Source organism: Diceros bicornis, chromosome 7 (assembly GCF_020826845.1).
Source record: "Diceros bicornis minor isolate mBicDic1 chromosome 7, mDicBic1.mat.cur, whole genome shotgun sequence".
Taxonomy (NCBI): Eukaryota; Metazoa; Chordata; class Mammalia; order Perissodactyla; family Rhinocerotidae; genus Diceros; species Diceros bicornis.
Window position 1 is genome coordinate 78,576,173 of NC_080746.1, and position 16,088 is coordinate 78,592,260.

The window sequence follows — 16,088 nt, forward strand, 5'->3', positions numbered from 1 at the left end:
TGAATGAAAATTTCATTTACTTTTTCTGGTTGCCTAGAAGTTTTCTCTTGTGCTCACTGCTTTGACACACTCCAGTAATTTCTCAGGTACCACTACTGGATGTGGTATCATTTGGATGTTGGAGGTTTCTGATTCCACTCTTGAAAAATAGCAAATGAAAGTGACAGCGCCATAAATGGCTAAGGAAAGAAGGAAATCATTTAACTATTGAGATACATTTTTTTAAAAAATGATTGAAAGGAGCCGGCCTAGTGGCGTAGTGGTTAAGTTCACACACTCCACTTCGGCGGCCCGGGGTTCGCAGGTTTGGATCCCGGGTGCAGACCTACACAATGCTTATCAAGCCATGCTGTGGCAGGCGTCCCACATATAAAGTAGAGGAAGATGGGCACAGATGTTAGCCCAGGGCCAATCTTCTTTAGCAAAAAAACCCCAAAAATATCATTGAAAAACACTTGCCTTTGTTCTTATAGTTAAGAATTCTTTTTATCCATTGCCCAACGCATAGGTGTATAATTTCATTTATACTGTATATTCTTTTTTTTAATTTTATTTATTTGTTTTTACCCCCCAAAGCCCCAGTAGATAGTTGTATGTCATAGTTGCACATCCTTCCAGTTGCTGTATGTGGGACGCGGCCTCAGCATGGCTGGAGAAGCGGTGTGTCGCTGTGCACCCGGGATCCAAACCCGGGCCGCCAGCAGTGGAGTGCAAGCACTTAACCGCTAAGCCATGGAGCAAGCCCCTATACTGTATATTCTATTATGTTAAAAATTCAAATAGAAGCCAATGCATTTGTGGAAGGCCAGCATTAGATGCAAACACCTGAGTGTCTTCTCTGATGATGACAAGAAGTTTAAACTCCTGGTGAGACTCAGTTAAATATTTTGCTGGCTTTATAAGTCTACTGTATGATCTGTAATTAATTTATTCAATTAATAAATTGAGTGATTGATTATACGTTATGTCCCAGGAAGTGTGTTTTGAATGGGAGACAGAGATGAAAGACGTGGTCTGTCTGCATGAGAAGCTCAGATCTATTAGGTCAAACAGATAATAATAAGGCAATTAGAGGACAGTATAGTCAGTGCTATTTTGAAGTGTGCCAAAGGTTCTCTGGAGGAGTCAAGGAGGGGATGTGTAGTGAGTTGAATAGTAGCCTCAAAAAAGATACGTCCAATGGGGCCGGCCCAGTGGCACAAGCGGTTAAGTGCACGTGCTCCACTGGGGCAGCCCGGGGTTCGCCAGTTCGGATCCTGGGCGCACACCGACGCACCGCTTGGCAAGCCATGCTGTGGCAGCATCCCGTATAAAGTGGAGGAAGATGGGCATGGATCTTAGCCCAGCTCCAGTCTTCCTCAGCAAAAAGAGGAGGGTTGGCAGATATTAGCTCAGGGCCGATCTTCCTCATCAAAAAAAAAAAAAAAAAGATATGTCCAAGTCCTATCCCCCAGTACCTGTGAAGGTGAGCTTGTTTGGAAATAGGGTCTTTGAAGATGTAATTAAGTGAAGGATCTTGAGGTGATATCATTTTGGATCTAGCATGAGCCCTAAATCCAATGACTGACATTGTTATAAGAGAAATGAGAGGGAGAGTCAACACAGAGACACATAGAGAAGATCATGTGAAGATGAAGGTAGAGACTGGACTTAGGAAGCTACAAGCCAAGAAATGTGAAGAATTGCTGGCAGCCACTAGAATCTCGGAGAGAAGCATGGAACAGATTCTCCCTCAGAGCCCCAGAAGGAACCAACCCTGCCAATACTTGGATTTCAGACTGTGAGACGATATTTTTGTTTAAGTCTCCAAGTCTGTGGTCATTTGCTATGGCAGCCCTAGGAAACTAATACAGGCTTTCAGTCTAGACTGAAGGCCCGGGTTGGGGAGGGTCATCCATCATAAAATCTTTCCCAATTCAGGAGACACTTCAGCTGAGACTTGGAGGCTCAGCAGGAGTTAACCAATTTGCTAATGGGGAAAATAATTCCAGGCAGGGAAAGTATATGTAGATATAGTCCATATTATTGCCAGAAAAAAGCCTCCCTAATTCCTGATTCTGTAGAAGGGCAAGAGCCATGCTGCTCACCAAGCTTTTCCTCCTCTGGACAAGGGTCTTGCCTCTGCCGTGCAGAGTCTACCTGGTCCATAGACTATTGGAGGAGTTGTTGACTTCTCTCATCTCCTCTTCTATCGCACTGGTCGAGAGGACCATTGGTTTCTCATCTGAATTATTGTAAGGGCTTTCTAACTGGTCTGTCTGCGTTCACCGTTGACTGTCCCACCCATGGGCTATTTACAGCCGCCAGAAAGATCCTGTTAAAACGTAAGTGACGTTATAGCACTCTTTAGCACAAGATGTTCCAATGGCTCTTCATTCAGATCAAAAAATCAAAGTCCTTAAGTGTCCTAAAGACCCTAGGAGAACTGAGCTTCCATGGTTTTCTGTTGCCATCTGCTGTGACTCAGCCCCTGATTATCTAGCCTCCTTTCAATCCTGGGCACGCTAGGTACAGTCCTATGTCAGGGCCTTTGCACTAAGCTGTTCCCTTTGCCCAGAACATTGATCACCCCAATATCTGCCTGGCCTGCTCTCTCTCTTGCTTTACACATCTGTTCAAATGCCAATTTATCAGGCCTTCATTCCTACCCTAGATAAATGGTGACCCCTCCCCCAGCACTTCTTGTCTCCCTTGCTCTGCTTTTAGTTTTCCCCATAGCACTTACTATTATCTGAATTTTGGTACTTTTATTTGTTTATTGTTTGTTTTCCCTTCAATGAAAGATAAGCTTCAAAAGATCAGGGACATTATCTGCTGGGATTATTGTTATGGGTTAACTGCCAGCAGAGTACTTGGTGCATACTAGGATTTCAATTGATAGTTTTTGAGTGAATGGATGAAGAACTTTATAAAAGAAATGAAAATGTTTGGTGAGAATTTCAGAAAGCATGCTTTATTAAAACACTAAATAAATTTTAAGTGTGATATTATAGAAAACAGATAACTAAGGCCTATAGTGAGTTCCGATGTTAATTCCACATTACTTCTCACTAGAAAAATAAACAAAGGAGCAAACGAAAAGTTGGGGATGGTCCTTAATCAAAGTGGCTTTGGTAATAGATTTGATCCATTCTGGATCTTGTCCAGTGGTCTTCTGACCCCCCGAGGCTAGTTTCTATTGCAGAGTACTTTTTTTTTTTTTTACCTGAGCCTCCTTCCTACTTCTCCCTCTTACACAAGGAAAGAATAAAGAATATAGTCCTTGGGGCCCAAATGTTATCAAATGACTTCCTTGGGAGGCTTTGCTTCTCTCCTGTGTACTCTCAAATGCTGGCTGCGACTGTAAGATGTCACCTCCTTCTGTCCCTCTAACGTGGGTACTCTGTCATTGTCATTTCTTCGCTGGGATCACAGTACACTGAGCAGATTCAGCCTTCTCTGCGCACTGTGGATAGGGGGGAGATATTATAAAATCACTCCATGAGAGGATTCCCTTGCAGCTGAGAGTCTGAGCTCCCCAGCTGGGCAGAAAGATGGACATCATGAGAACTCCTTTGTAGCACCCCAGGAAATAGTCAGCCATGGCGTCTTGCTTAATCCCTTCATGGCCAGTGTCGTATGGGCTAACCAGACGCGTACAAAGCAAGCTTAGCATGCCTGGGAACTGATTTGGTGGGATAAGGCTGCTGGGGAGAAGTGGAAAGGGACAAATCTGGAGAAGAGGTGATATACCAGGCTCTGTGCCACTTGCATTCATATTTGTCCTGTCATTTAACCTTCACCCCAACTTGAAGAAGAGGAACTCATGTCTTCATTTCACAGGCGGGCAAACTGAGGCTCAGAGAAGGTGAGCACCTTGCTGAAGGTCGCACAGCTGGTGATTTAATCCAGGTTTCTCTGATTCCAGGGCCTGTGCTCTTTTGCCTCCACCATGCTGCCTATAAATTAGAAATATATTTTCAGTAACTTGAGCCTAGATATTTCAAAATAACATTAGCTCAAGCGTGAGGGCAGCTCGTGTGGTAGATGAGCTATAGCTCAACATCTAGAAAGACAGATAACCGAGTGGTGGTGAAGGCTCAGGGCCCGCAGGTGTGTGCAGCATGAAAGCAGGCATTAATCAGACATGCTCACTTAAGAGGACCCTGGGTTTTGACTTTGAAGGCAGCCAAAGAAAGGTCAAATATATGTTTCTGAATCCTCCAGCAAGCAGAGCTCTCTGGAATTCTTTGTGCTCTACAACATGATAATTAATAATTCTAACTCTGAATTCCTTGGTTGGGGCCTTCAAGCCTGGAGTTGAAAAATAGTACATCTTCAACAAAATACAAACGACGGCCTGATAACCCTGGGAGTTAGGATTTCATTTGCCTTTGGTTCCCCACGTCAGTTTATTTTTCCCCAGGCAGGTTTCCCCACCCTGTATGTAAGCAGATAACTAATGGTAATAATAATATCAATAATAATTAATATCTTTTGAGCACCTGGAACTAAGCACTCGACCTGCAGTCACCTTTATTCCTCATAACAAGCATATAAAGAAGGTGCTGTTTTACTTCCCATTTTGTCATGAGGAAAATAAGGTTTACAGATGTTTCTGGATTAGCCTCAGGTTATGGAACTAGAAAATGGCAGACCTGAGATTGGCACCCAGGCTGCCCATGTCCAGGAGCCTGTGTTAGGCATTTGAAAGGATGGCGACGGGGAGAGCAGTGTCTGCTGCAGTGTCCGATTGCTAAGGTAATTCTTTTTCTTTTTTCTATTCTTTTTCTCCTTTTATCTTTCCCTCCTCCCTTATTTCTACCCTCTCCTCTTCCCTCCCCACTTTTTAAAGACTCCAAATCAGTTTTCTCCCCTCGGCTGAAGTTAGCATCGCCTCTCAGGCACGTGATGCTGTGTCAGAATCCCGGATCCTGAGTTCTTAGTCTCTGCTTCATGACTAACTTTTTCTTGGGCAAGTCATCTAACTTCTCTCCTCTCGGTTTCCCCATTTACGGAATGAAGATACCATTACAAATTACCTTTACAGATTCTTGTGAATCATTTTGTAAACAAAAGCACAAAATGCTTTACAAATCTGAAAAATTGCTCAGGTTTCTAGATGGAGGTGGGAATTAGAAAAGCCCTCTCCTGAACTCTGGTCCACCCAAATCACCCAGCTACTATCACTACAGCATGGCTGCATATCTCACTCAAGATTTAACATCTAATTCCATGTGCTTATATAAAATCGCAGAATGCTTCTCTCTGGGAGACCTTGCTGGAATTTATGTCATAAAGTCTCTAGACTGTGACCTCCAGGCATGATATGTGTGTTGGCTCCAGTATGGCAGTGCAGCAGGAAACCTTCTGACCTTCTCACCCGGCGTTCTTCTCAACCGCTTTCCACAGATCACACTTTCAGGCTCCCATTTCTAAGTGCTCCTGAAAACACTGAACAACAAAATTTGAATTGCTTTCAGAGTTTTTATTGCAAAGGTATAATTTGACCGTTGCCTTAGTTTTTTACATCCTGAGCTAACTTCTTGAATTGTGTTTTTTGAAATTCGAACACCGTCTCTCATTCTATTCCTCTTCTTAGGCTTTTGTCTTAATTCCTTATCATTTTCTTTGCTATTGATTTCAGTGCTCAACAAACTCAAACTCTGGCATCAATTTGTGTACCAGTTAAGGAAGGCAGGCTGCAAAGAGTTTTGATGTTTGAGAAGGAAATGCTGCACTATATTAATCAACCTAGAGAGAAAGAGACTGACGGATTCAACAAGAACTAGTATTTATTGAGCACTTAGTATGTGTGGTCACTATGCCAAGTACTTTACACGCACTATCTTATTTCATCTCGGTAATACCAGTATGGTGTAGGTTCTCTTTTTGACCTAGTTATATGGGTAAGGAACTTGATGCTCAAGGAACTGAAGCAACTTTCCAAAATCTGTCACGATGGTAATCATTTTGTGGCATATAAATGTATCAAATCAACATGTTGTACACTTTAAACTTATACAATGTTATATGTCAATTATATCTCAATTAAACTGAAAAAAATCAATCAGCTGGGCCAGCCCCATGGCCTAGTGGTTAAGTTCGGCACGCTCTGCTTTGGTGGCCAGGGTTTGGTTCCCCAGCACGGACCTACACCACTCGTCAGCGGCCATGCTGTGGCGCCGTCCCACATACGAAACAGAGGAAGATTCGCACAGATGTTAGCTCAGGGCCAATCTTCCTCCACAAAAAACAACACCAACCAGCTAATAAGGGCTGGAACCATGACTGGAACCTAGATCTGTGTCCAGAGTCCTGCTCCTAAGAGCTCACTACGCCATAGGCTGTACTGAAGAGTTACCAAGGCATCCGCTCGTTTGGGTCCTGTGTCTGTGATTGACACCCTAGGTGTACAAGGTGAGGGCTGAATATTCCTCATTCCCAAGTTTTTAGTAATTTCCTGTTGAATTGCTCTTTCTTTTACATGATTCTTCCATTTCTACATTTCAGAGATTTTAAACTCATAAAAACTTATTCATATTCAACATTTTGACTCTGCCTTCCTAGAAAAATGCCACCACTGTTATTCTGAATGAAAGTGAATTGTGGAAAAGTAAGACAATATTAGCAGTCCTAAATCCTTCATAAGACCGGTGGTCACCTGGTGAGAAAGGCAGAGCAGAAGTGGCCCTTCTGTGAAATAGCCCAAAGGCTGGGTTTGTAAAATACCAGCTACAGTCACTGTTCCTCCTTCCTCATAGCTTATCTGCCAGCACGCAGAAGCCCCACCTCGAGTGCAAAAGGATGCATTATCCCTCTCTTCAACCTCTGTCACTCCCATCTAGTTCATCTTCTGTAACAGAGTTTCTGTAAAGGCCTAGATAGTAAATATTTCAACTTTGCAGGCCATGGTGTCTGCAACTGCATCCATAGAAAATAACACTTGTGGACATTGTCTTATCATGTCAGTCTTTCTAGAGCTGAGACCAACATCTCAATTTAAAGATCTCAAGATTAATCTAAAACTGACTCTATGCCCCCATCCTATCAGAAAATGCTATGGAGGAGAAGATGGCAATTTCCAAGAATATATGAAACAGGTGCCCAGTAAACTGCAGGTTTAGTGGGTTGAGCAAGCAAGTCATTGAATCAGAACTGCATTTATAAATGATAGAGACTAGAATACAATACAGTATAATAGAAGGCAATACAATAGAACATATCAGAATGCATTACACATACTAAGAGTAAATTTTATACTTCTGATTGTCTATGTGTGTATGTGAGGCTTTCTGATATAAAATTTATTTCTTATTATTTAGTATAGTAAAAAAGATTAGCAAAGCACTGTCTGAAACCAACTAACTAGAATAATAGATGGAACAAAAGAAACATAAGTATGTAGATATCCAGACAGTACATTATTGTGCCTGAAGATAACTAAAAAATTTAGGAAGTGGATGGGAGATGGGACAATGGAGAGGATGGTTCACGGATTCTAAAATGCTCCTGCATCCCTGCCATGGGTTACTTCATTCTCTTCTAATGTTCAGTCTCTAACCTTGAGGTGAGTTATAAACACCTGTTCATTTTCTTCTTCTCTTCGGTACCTTTCCACGGGACAAAACCTTGACCTGAACTGTCCCTTTTCCTGTACTTCTCTACCTGGCAAAAATCCCAGTCATTCTTCCAGGCCCAGCTCAAATGCCAGCTCCATTGCAAAGCTTGGCCCCAGTCCACCAGGCATAATTAATCATATTCTCCTCCATATTCTCTCAGCACTTTATTCATACCACCACAGAAGCATTGATCACATTTTATTATGCTTGGTTTTATATGTGCCACTCTCTGCAACTCAATTGTGAGCTTCTTGGGGATGGGGACAATTTTCATGTCTAGTTTTAGACATCGTAGCACCCAGCACATTATCTGCACGTGGTAGGTGGCTACGCCCTAAATGGAGACTGCTTAGTGATGTGGTTAGGACTCTGGGCTCGAAACACAGGATGCCACTTAGGAGCGGTGTGACCTTTGATGACTTACTTTACTTCTCTAAGCCAGCTTTCTCATCTGAAAATGGAATAACATGACTAATATATAGCATTGTTGTAAAGATGAAACGGAATATTCTGTCTATAAGGCACTTAATAGGTCTTCAAGGAAAGGAATTTATCATTACTATTGTTGTCATTATAACTATTACTGTTGGAAGAAAGAGTGGAAAAGGCTAGTAGAGCTGCAGATACAAGCACATAGTAAGTGACAGGGTTGAAGGTGATTTGGGTCCAATAATTGAATATTAAATTATACAATATACTGTGTGCTTGAGATCAGAATGATGATATGACAATTGAGAATTGCAGACATCTGGATGTTTGGTTTTATACGTCAGAATAGCCATCTGGATGAATTTCATTCTTACCTTTTCTCTATATTTTTAAACTGTTTTTTAGGGGAGAGGTTGAGAGGGAAGGAAATGGAAAAAGGGATCAAAATAACATAATTTTGCTTCTGGGGAGACCCAATAGACTGAATCATGTGAAGTTGGAGCAGAGTTTCTCAGCCTCAACACTACTGACATTTGTGGCCAGATAATTCTTTGTTCTGCAGGCTGTCCCATGCACTGTATGATGTTTAGCAACATCTGTCCTCTACCCACTGCGTGCCAGTAGCATACTGACCCCACCTGCCATCTTGTGACAACCAAAATGTTTGAGGCAGTCTTTGATAAATATCATGCTCTAAACAAGGTGAGGAATAAACCAAAAAGCAAACATGGAGGTGACACTGTCACCTTTATTACTGATAGAGCTGGACTGGAGAATATGAGTTTCAGTCTGTAAGCCAAGCTGGTGTGCTAACAATAAATACAGAACAAGGCCGGCTTACCCACCAAGTCCCAGGGAGGAAGGGGTCGTCAGGGAGGTAAGGACAATTGATACTGTCTGAAGGCAGCTCACTCCCAAGAGAGAAGTGGGGTAGGCGTGGAGTTTTGCTGAGTGTAACCAGATTTTATATATTTGGTCCCTGCTTTGGATTTTAGGTGCACATAATCAAATTCATTATAATCTTTGGTTCATGACACCCTGTATTTTTTATTTATTTAGATATGTTTATTTAGATATCTCAGTAGTTATTTTTAATAATGTAACTCACACCTAGTAATTCACTATCCAAAATAAAGCTAGAAATGTAACAATTACATACTTTTAATCATACGGTGCTTCCCAGCCCATCTTCTCCCACCTGAGAAACATCTTCCTGATATATATTTTTCCCAAATTTACTAATAGAATAAATCTTTCTACCCCCCCAGACGTGGTATGGGCAAAGCTGGCAAAGAGAGGTCAGGAATGAGCTTAAGGAAAACGCTTCCTCAAGGAAACCAGGAGGGAGGAAACAGATTTCCATCTAATGGGTGGTGTGAAACTTGTATGTTTCCTTATTTTGTCAGAACACAGGGTGTCCCTAGGAACTATGTATATGCCAGTAAAACTCTAAGAGGATCATGTGGAGTGTGTAGAACTTGGAGGGCTATTGCTGTTTATTCATGTAAAACTAGTTTTGTCAAATTGAGTGAGCGGTGATGATACTGGGCATCCACAAACCTGGCATCTGCAGCCCAACTTCTCGGTCTGTCCCCCTAAAATCTAAGTTTCGTTTCACATGCTGAGTATTTTTTCATAGCAAAAAAGCAGTCTTTCTGTGGATTAGCTCTCCCTCAATTTTGAGTTTTATGATTTTATTTTCTTCATAGTAGAAGGAGTCCTTTCAAAAACAGAATCGTACCATTTAAGAGTTGACCCAATGCAACATCTCCGCCAGGGCGGTAGGTTAATAACAAATGGCACTGTAATGACAGATTCAGGTTTGTAATATCATTGTGTATCTACAATCTATTTAAGGCATACTTCAGCGTCTAGAAAGTGGTTGACAAAGGAGCAACATACCCATGATGCCTGAGTTTTTCTGAGTTTGCAAAGCAGCTATGATTCCAAGTTGCATTGCAGACCATATGATCCTACTAATGTCACCAAGTCAAGGAAGGAGTGACGATGAGCCGTCACTAACAAGTAAGCACCATGGTACAAGGATCATTTCTGTCTATTTCACTGCTGCATCTCCAGAATCCTCGAACAGAAACTCGTGCACTGTAGTACTGTAATTTGGAAAAGCAGAGCCCTGGTGATGAATAACAACAGTCACATCCGGTTCTTGAGCACATTCCGCTTGCAGTGCCCCGTGCTGGGTGGTTTGCACTGGTAGTTTAATTTAACTTGTGCTGCATGGGATTATCATTATTATCATTATTGCTTTGCTCTTGAGAAAACTGAGGTCCAGAGGGGTGAAATTATTTGCTGTAGGTCACACAGCTGCTACATGTAGAGCAAGGATTTGGCCCATGTCTTTTCTACCATCCCATCTTCTCATAAGCCAGAAAGAGATGTAGCAGGTGACTTGGTTTTTGGTTGTGATTATGCCATCAACTAAGTAATGCTGTGTAAATTACAGGTCCTCTGAGTATCAGAGTCCTTTTCTTTCAAAGGCTAGGCTCATAGTTGATCAAGAAGAGCCTATCCAGATATAAATAATCTATGCACAACCTTTAGACTAGGATAAAACAATTTTGATGTTTTATGAAGTCTTTGAAGAAAACTTGAACTGATCTTGATTTCCCCAAAGTAGCTTAAGTTTTGGATGACATGCTCCTTCTTTATTTGCTTTTCTGTTTTTTGAAATTACTTTGTTGTATTATTTAAGGTTTGCGTAGGCAATGAATTTCTTTATTTTCGATAAACTCTATTAAATATAGTATGGGCTAGCTTGAGTGAAATGTGATTAGGCTCAGAGAGAAATGGAGATTAGATAACAGGTACATGGACTTGAACAGCTCCCTCCCCCCGTTCTTTAATGCAACATGTGCAATTTAGACGTATTTTTTTTCTTTCGATACGCAGTCAGTTCTCTTAGCTCTTATGGAACTATTCAGAAAAGGAATAAACTTGCCTATGTGAATGCCAGATTGCAGGTAAGTCTGCACTGTGGCATATAAAGAGGAGGGAGGACTTGGAAGCCAAAGAAGTCTTTGCTTGAATCTCTGCCGCTTACTACCTGTGCAGTCTTGGAAAGGGCACTTGATTTCTGAGCCCCAGTTTTACAATTTTCATAATGGAAACAATAACATATATCTGATATTTCCATTATAATGGATATTAATACTCTTATTAGACACTAACTCCAGCATAAATTTAACAAGGGTGCCTTAAACCCCTCTTGGCGAAGCTGAACATTCTGTAGGCTGGCTTATATTGCCCAGGGCTTAGACATTGTGTTCCTGGTCCATGCTGCACAGTTGTAATGATGTTGCTATCAGTTAATTTAATAAAATACTTATGTATACTATGTGTCAAACACTATTTTAAGTGCTTTATAAACATTAATTCATTTCATCCTCACAGCACCCTGTTTATTATGACATGTACCTTCTGAGATCATCACAAACATCTTCTGCTTTCTTCACAAAACCTCCTGTTATCATTTCTGTGTAAGGGTTGAGTGAATCAGGAGCACACATGTATTATGAAGCAACACTGAGCCTCCTAACCAGGTCTGTAGATCCGTTGTGTGTGCGTGTTTGTGCATGCACATGTGTGTGCACAGATCTGGATCAAGTGCTATTTTGACTGTGCCATTAAAGAAACCCAAGCTGAGCCTCCTGCTTCCAAGCCCCTGCCTTCTTATGGCACCTCTTGAAACTTTTCCTTACCAGCTTACCATCTGTCGTTTTTACCTTGAAAAACACTTTACTGTTCTGTTATTAACTTTGATGCAGAACTACACATTAAATATCCTACTTGACTTAGACACTAGAACCCATAGGTGTGATTTTTGGGACAAGAGATTTTGTATGCATTTGTATAAATATATTTTTGTATATTTTGGTTTTCGTGATAAACATATCAAGGCAGATCTTTTCTAAATGTTTTTTTGTGTAGCCCCTGGGTACTGAGATGCTGGAAATAGGAAATGGTATTCAAATACCAAGGTAAACACTGTCCTCTGGCAGAAGCAAAGGAGCTCACAATTAATTGCTAAGCTACAAAACGTTAAATCATCCAGGGGATATTAAATGATGCAGAAAATGACAATATTGTGAGAAGTTCTATGTACTTGAACTAGTGTTCAACAATCTAAAGGCATTATCTGGCTTTTTAAAGTTAGACCCATATAATTTCTGTGATGATGGCAAAATATAACTATGTCATTTTTCCAGGGTGACATTTTCTAACTGTAATTAAAAATAAAAACATTTGCTCACCTAGCTCTCATGTGAATAAAAGAAACTCTGGGTTAACAAGTTGCAATCATTTTCAATAATGAGAACTTTTGCAGGTTTAGTACACTAAATTATTGGTTATCCAGCAAGGTCTGATAATAAGTTATTCTGGAATTCTTGCAGAATTGTTAGAGCAAGACTTTTTCTATTAGAAAAACCTGCAGAATATAGGTTAATTCATTTAGAAAATATTTTTTGAGCATCTATTATGGGCTGAGATACTGAGGCTACAGTATAATGGGGAGCAAAAACAATCATAATACTTGTCTTTATGGGTCTTACAGTGCAATGGAGAAGACAGGAGATGGTCATCAATTATATGTAAATGAACAATTATGTTTAATACTGCACAGGAGAGGGTCATGGAGCTATGCTATGCGAGCATGTAATAACGAGAGCTTACCTGGTCTGGGGAGGCTAGCAGGGTAGCACTGGGATGGGGTCAGGATAACTATGCAATGCTTATCCAAACACTTAAAAAAGTCCACACCCTTTGAAACAAACAGCATTTTCACATTGAGGCATTTTCACTAAAGGAATAATTTGAGGTGTGCTAAGCATTTTGGCTCTAGGGACAAGGCATTGTTTTTGTTATAGAAATGTTGGAAACATCTTAAATATTCAAAAGTAGGCAGTTAGTTAAATTTATTGTGTTATCAAAAATTATGTCGACTACCCAAATCTTTTAAAAATAATGCAAACATGTTTTTATTATAATAAAAGATGTTTCATGAAAAAGAGTAGTTACAAAATAGTGAATATTTAAAATGCCTTTGCCTTTATCCCAACTCTATCTTTTCTAGTTACTCAATTTATCCAATTTGATTTCAAATATATCAATAATAATAATAGCAGCAACAGTAACAGCTACTCATACTAGTTGCATTTAGCACACGGCAACCCTGTGCTAAATATTTTATGTCCATTATTTCAATTGATCTCATGTAAGCCAGTGAAACAGCTATTATTACATTTATTTATGTTTGTGTACTGAAACTCTTAAATATGTCAACACAGGTATGTATTCTCTGTGCAGCAAAGAGAGAATTGTTTCAATGCTCATGCTGTTTACCATGAATTTCCTTATTGCCATTTTATCTAAGAAAAAATCCCTCATTCTTTTACCACAGCATTCTGCGAAGAGGGCTGCAGATATGGTGGAACATGTGTGGCTCCTAACAAATGTGTCTGTCCTTCTGGATTCACAGGAAGCCACTGCGAGAAAGGTAACCTAGCCTGTTTTTATTTTGGGGGTGGCAGGGGGGAAGAAAGTTTCAGAGAGAATGGAAGCTCTTTCTCTAGGAGTATAGTGCTGTGGGCTGACTTGATACCTTATGTTTTGATGATCGATGTGGCTCTCCCAAAGTGAAGGCATTTTCATTACTGCATAATAATTGTCCTTCCTCTGAAAATAAGCTTCATTTGCCCTCCCTTCAATGTGTCTAGTTTAGCAAGGTCGAGTCTTTTCTCTGCTATAGTTTGCAGTGTGCATTTTTAGTGCTAATTAGAGACAAGGCCTGACGAACTGACCTGCCCCTCTTATCATCTATTGGGTAGCATCACACACAACTATTGGAGCTATAACAATCTGCTACATCAATGGAATCGAAACTAGAACCACATGCTCCTTGCGTAAAAGCACATGAAATAACTCCAGGAGCAGCTTTGTTGGTGTGCCTGGGATTTTATTCTAATATTGGTTTATTAGGGACATGATCATTCATGGGCCTGATAACATAAGCCAAGTAGTATTGGTAGGATTCCGTTGTGTGCACCTTTCTGTTTGCAACAAGCGTAGTGTTTGCGTTTGGCACTATTTGGTGAAATCCAGCTCTCTTATTAATTGGAGAAGTCCTCTTACCTGTATGCAAATGAAATTTGACATTCAATGCTATTGTGCCAATGTATATATCAATGCAAGCAAGGAATTTATGCCATGTAAAATTGAATACTTCAGTGTATGTGCCTAGGAGTTTTATTAGGCTAAAATCACTGTATTGTGTTCTTCTGAGTCTGGAATATTGTACTTGACACTTCTCATAGTACAGCATAGAAAAATGGAAATGTGATGCTGTAGTCATTATCCCTATTATTAGATGTGGGGGAGGGTGTCTTCATCTAATGCCAAAGGTCTAACAAAGCTTTTGTTTTCTTTCCTTCATGTTTAAGTGTTTCTGAATTTAGATAATGAATTTTTTAAATGAACCTATTTATTATACCCCATCTTGTCTAACATATTACGTTGCACTGCCTGTATATTTATAAGGCAGCCTGATCCTTTCAAAAACATATCAAAATTTAACTACATAAATTATTCAGCAAGAAAATCAATAAACAATATGTGCATCATTGTTTCCATATTTTGTGATATTATCAACAAATCAAGTCACATTTATTAAATAATAATTACTTGGTTTGTCCTAAAACAAGACATGTAAAAGAGCCAAGTTCTGCCTCTGAGCAGCATGAGAGAATTACCACATGCAGCTGAAGACCTCTTGCCAAAAGCAAAGAAACTTAATGGTTACTTAGCACACATGTCCCTATGGCAGCATATTTGATTTTAATTAGGTTTTCTAAATGAAAAAAAAAAACTGAATGTTTCTCACTAGTTCTTCTAGAACTACTGTTTCCCTAAAATGAATATACAGGAATTGACGGGGACCAAATGGTGATGATGATAATGTTGATGATGATGAATCCTTACTACTATTAACGATTTACCATTTATTATGTGCTGTTTATGCATCAGGCCTTTTAAATGAATATTTTAAAATTAAGAATAAATAAGAGATTACTCCTATTTTATAGATGGCAAACTAAAGCTTAGTTAAGTAACTTCCCCAGTGCTACAGAGCCAGTGTTAGAACTGAGAATAAAACTAAGCCCTCATTATAAAGTCTTGCCAGTATTTCTCAAGGATGATACATAGACTTCCTGTTAAAATCCAGATTCCAGGGCCACCACCCCAGACTCCATGAATCAGAATATCTGGGAGCGGGTCCATGAATGTGCACTTCGACCAAGCACCTCAGGTTGCTTGTTATAAATCAATTACTGTTGTATTGTATTGTGATGTTTAACCAGAGTCTCTACTGTCAAGTTCTTAGTCTTTTTACATTGTAAAGAGTTGGGAGAGAACATTGATCTTAGATCAGAGCCTGAGTCAGTGATAGCTCAGGAAAAATTAATTGTGGTTTCTGATGGCTTGCTGATTTGACCTCTGTCATATTCTCTGCTCAATAAGTGGTTGGTTGAATCAGTGCTTACATTCTGGTCCATAATGTGAAGCAGGAAAAATAGAGCTAAAGGAGAAAATCAACACCAGAGGCCAAAGTAAAACAGAGATAGGCAGGACAAGAGTTCCTATAGAAATGTTAAGGTTGAGATTGAGAATTGCATGTTCTTGAATTCTTGCACTGTTATTATAGGGTAAAAAATAAAATAAAATAAGGTTTCTCTGCGTGTGATACTATCCTCTATCTGTAGCTAAGCCATTCTATTTAATATTGGTGAATATTCTAATTCTAAGAGATATTTTGTGGCTAGGATAAAGTACATATTTTCCAATCACTTGTGTGCAAGGGATCAAGACGAATTATAGAACAAACACTGAAACCCTGGATCTAGACGAGTTATAGAACAAACACTGAAAACCTCTGCCATATCTTGTCTGAATTATTTTATTGTGGTGATTATTAGCAATAAACGTTAAGTAAATCTGTTTACCAATGAATAGTGATGCTAGATGCCTTCAGACTCAGGGCGC

At 39.9% G+C, this 16,088-nt stretch overlaps 1 protein-coding gene across 3 annotated transcripts in view; it reads left to right on the forward strand.

Annotated features, from left to right (window-relative positions):
* Positions 1-16,088, forward strand: part of NELL1 (neural EGFL like 1) — a 778,808-nt gene that overhangs the window by 580,173 nt on the left and 182,547 nt on the right. For all 3 annotated transcript variants that reach the window (XM_058546145.1, XM_058546147.1, XM_058546146.1), the window contains exon 15: positions 13,450-13,545. In XM_058546145.1, the coding sequence (XP_058402128.1) occupies positions 13,450-13,545 (96 nt within the window). The remainder of the gene's footprint in view (positions 1-13,449; positions 13,546-16,088) is intronic.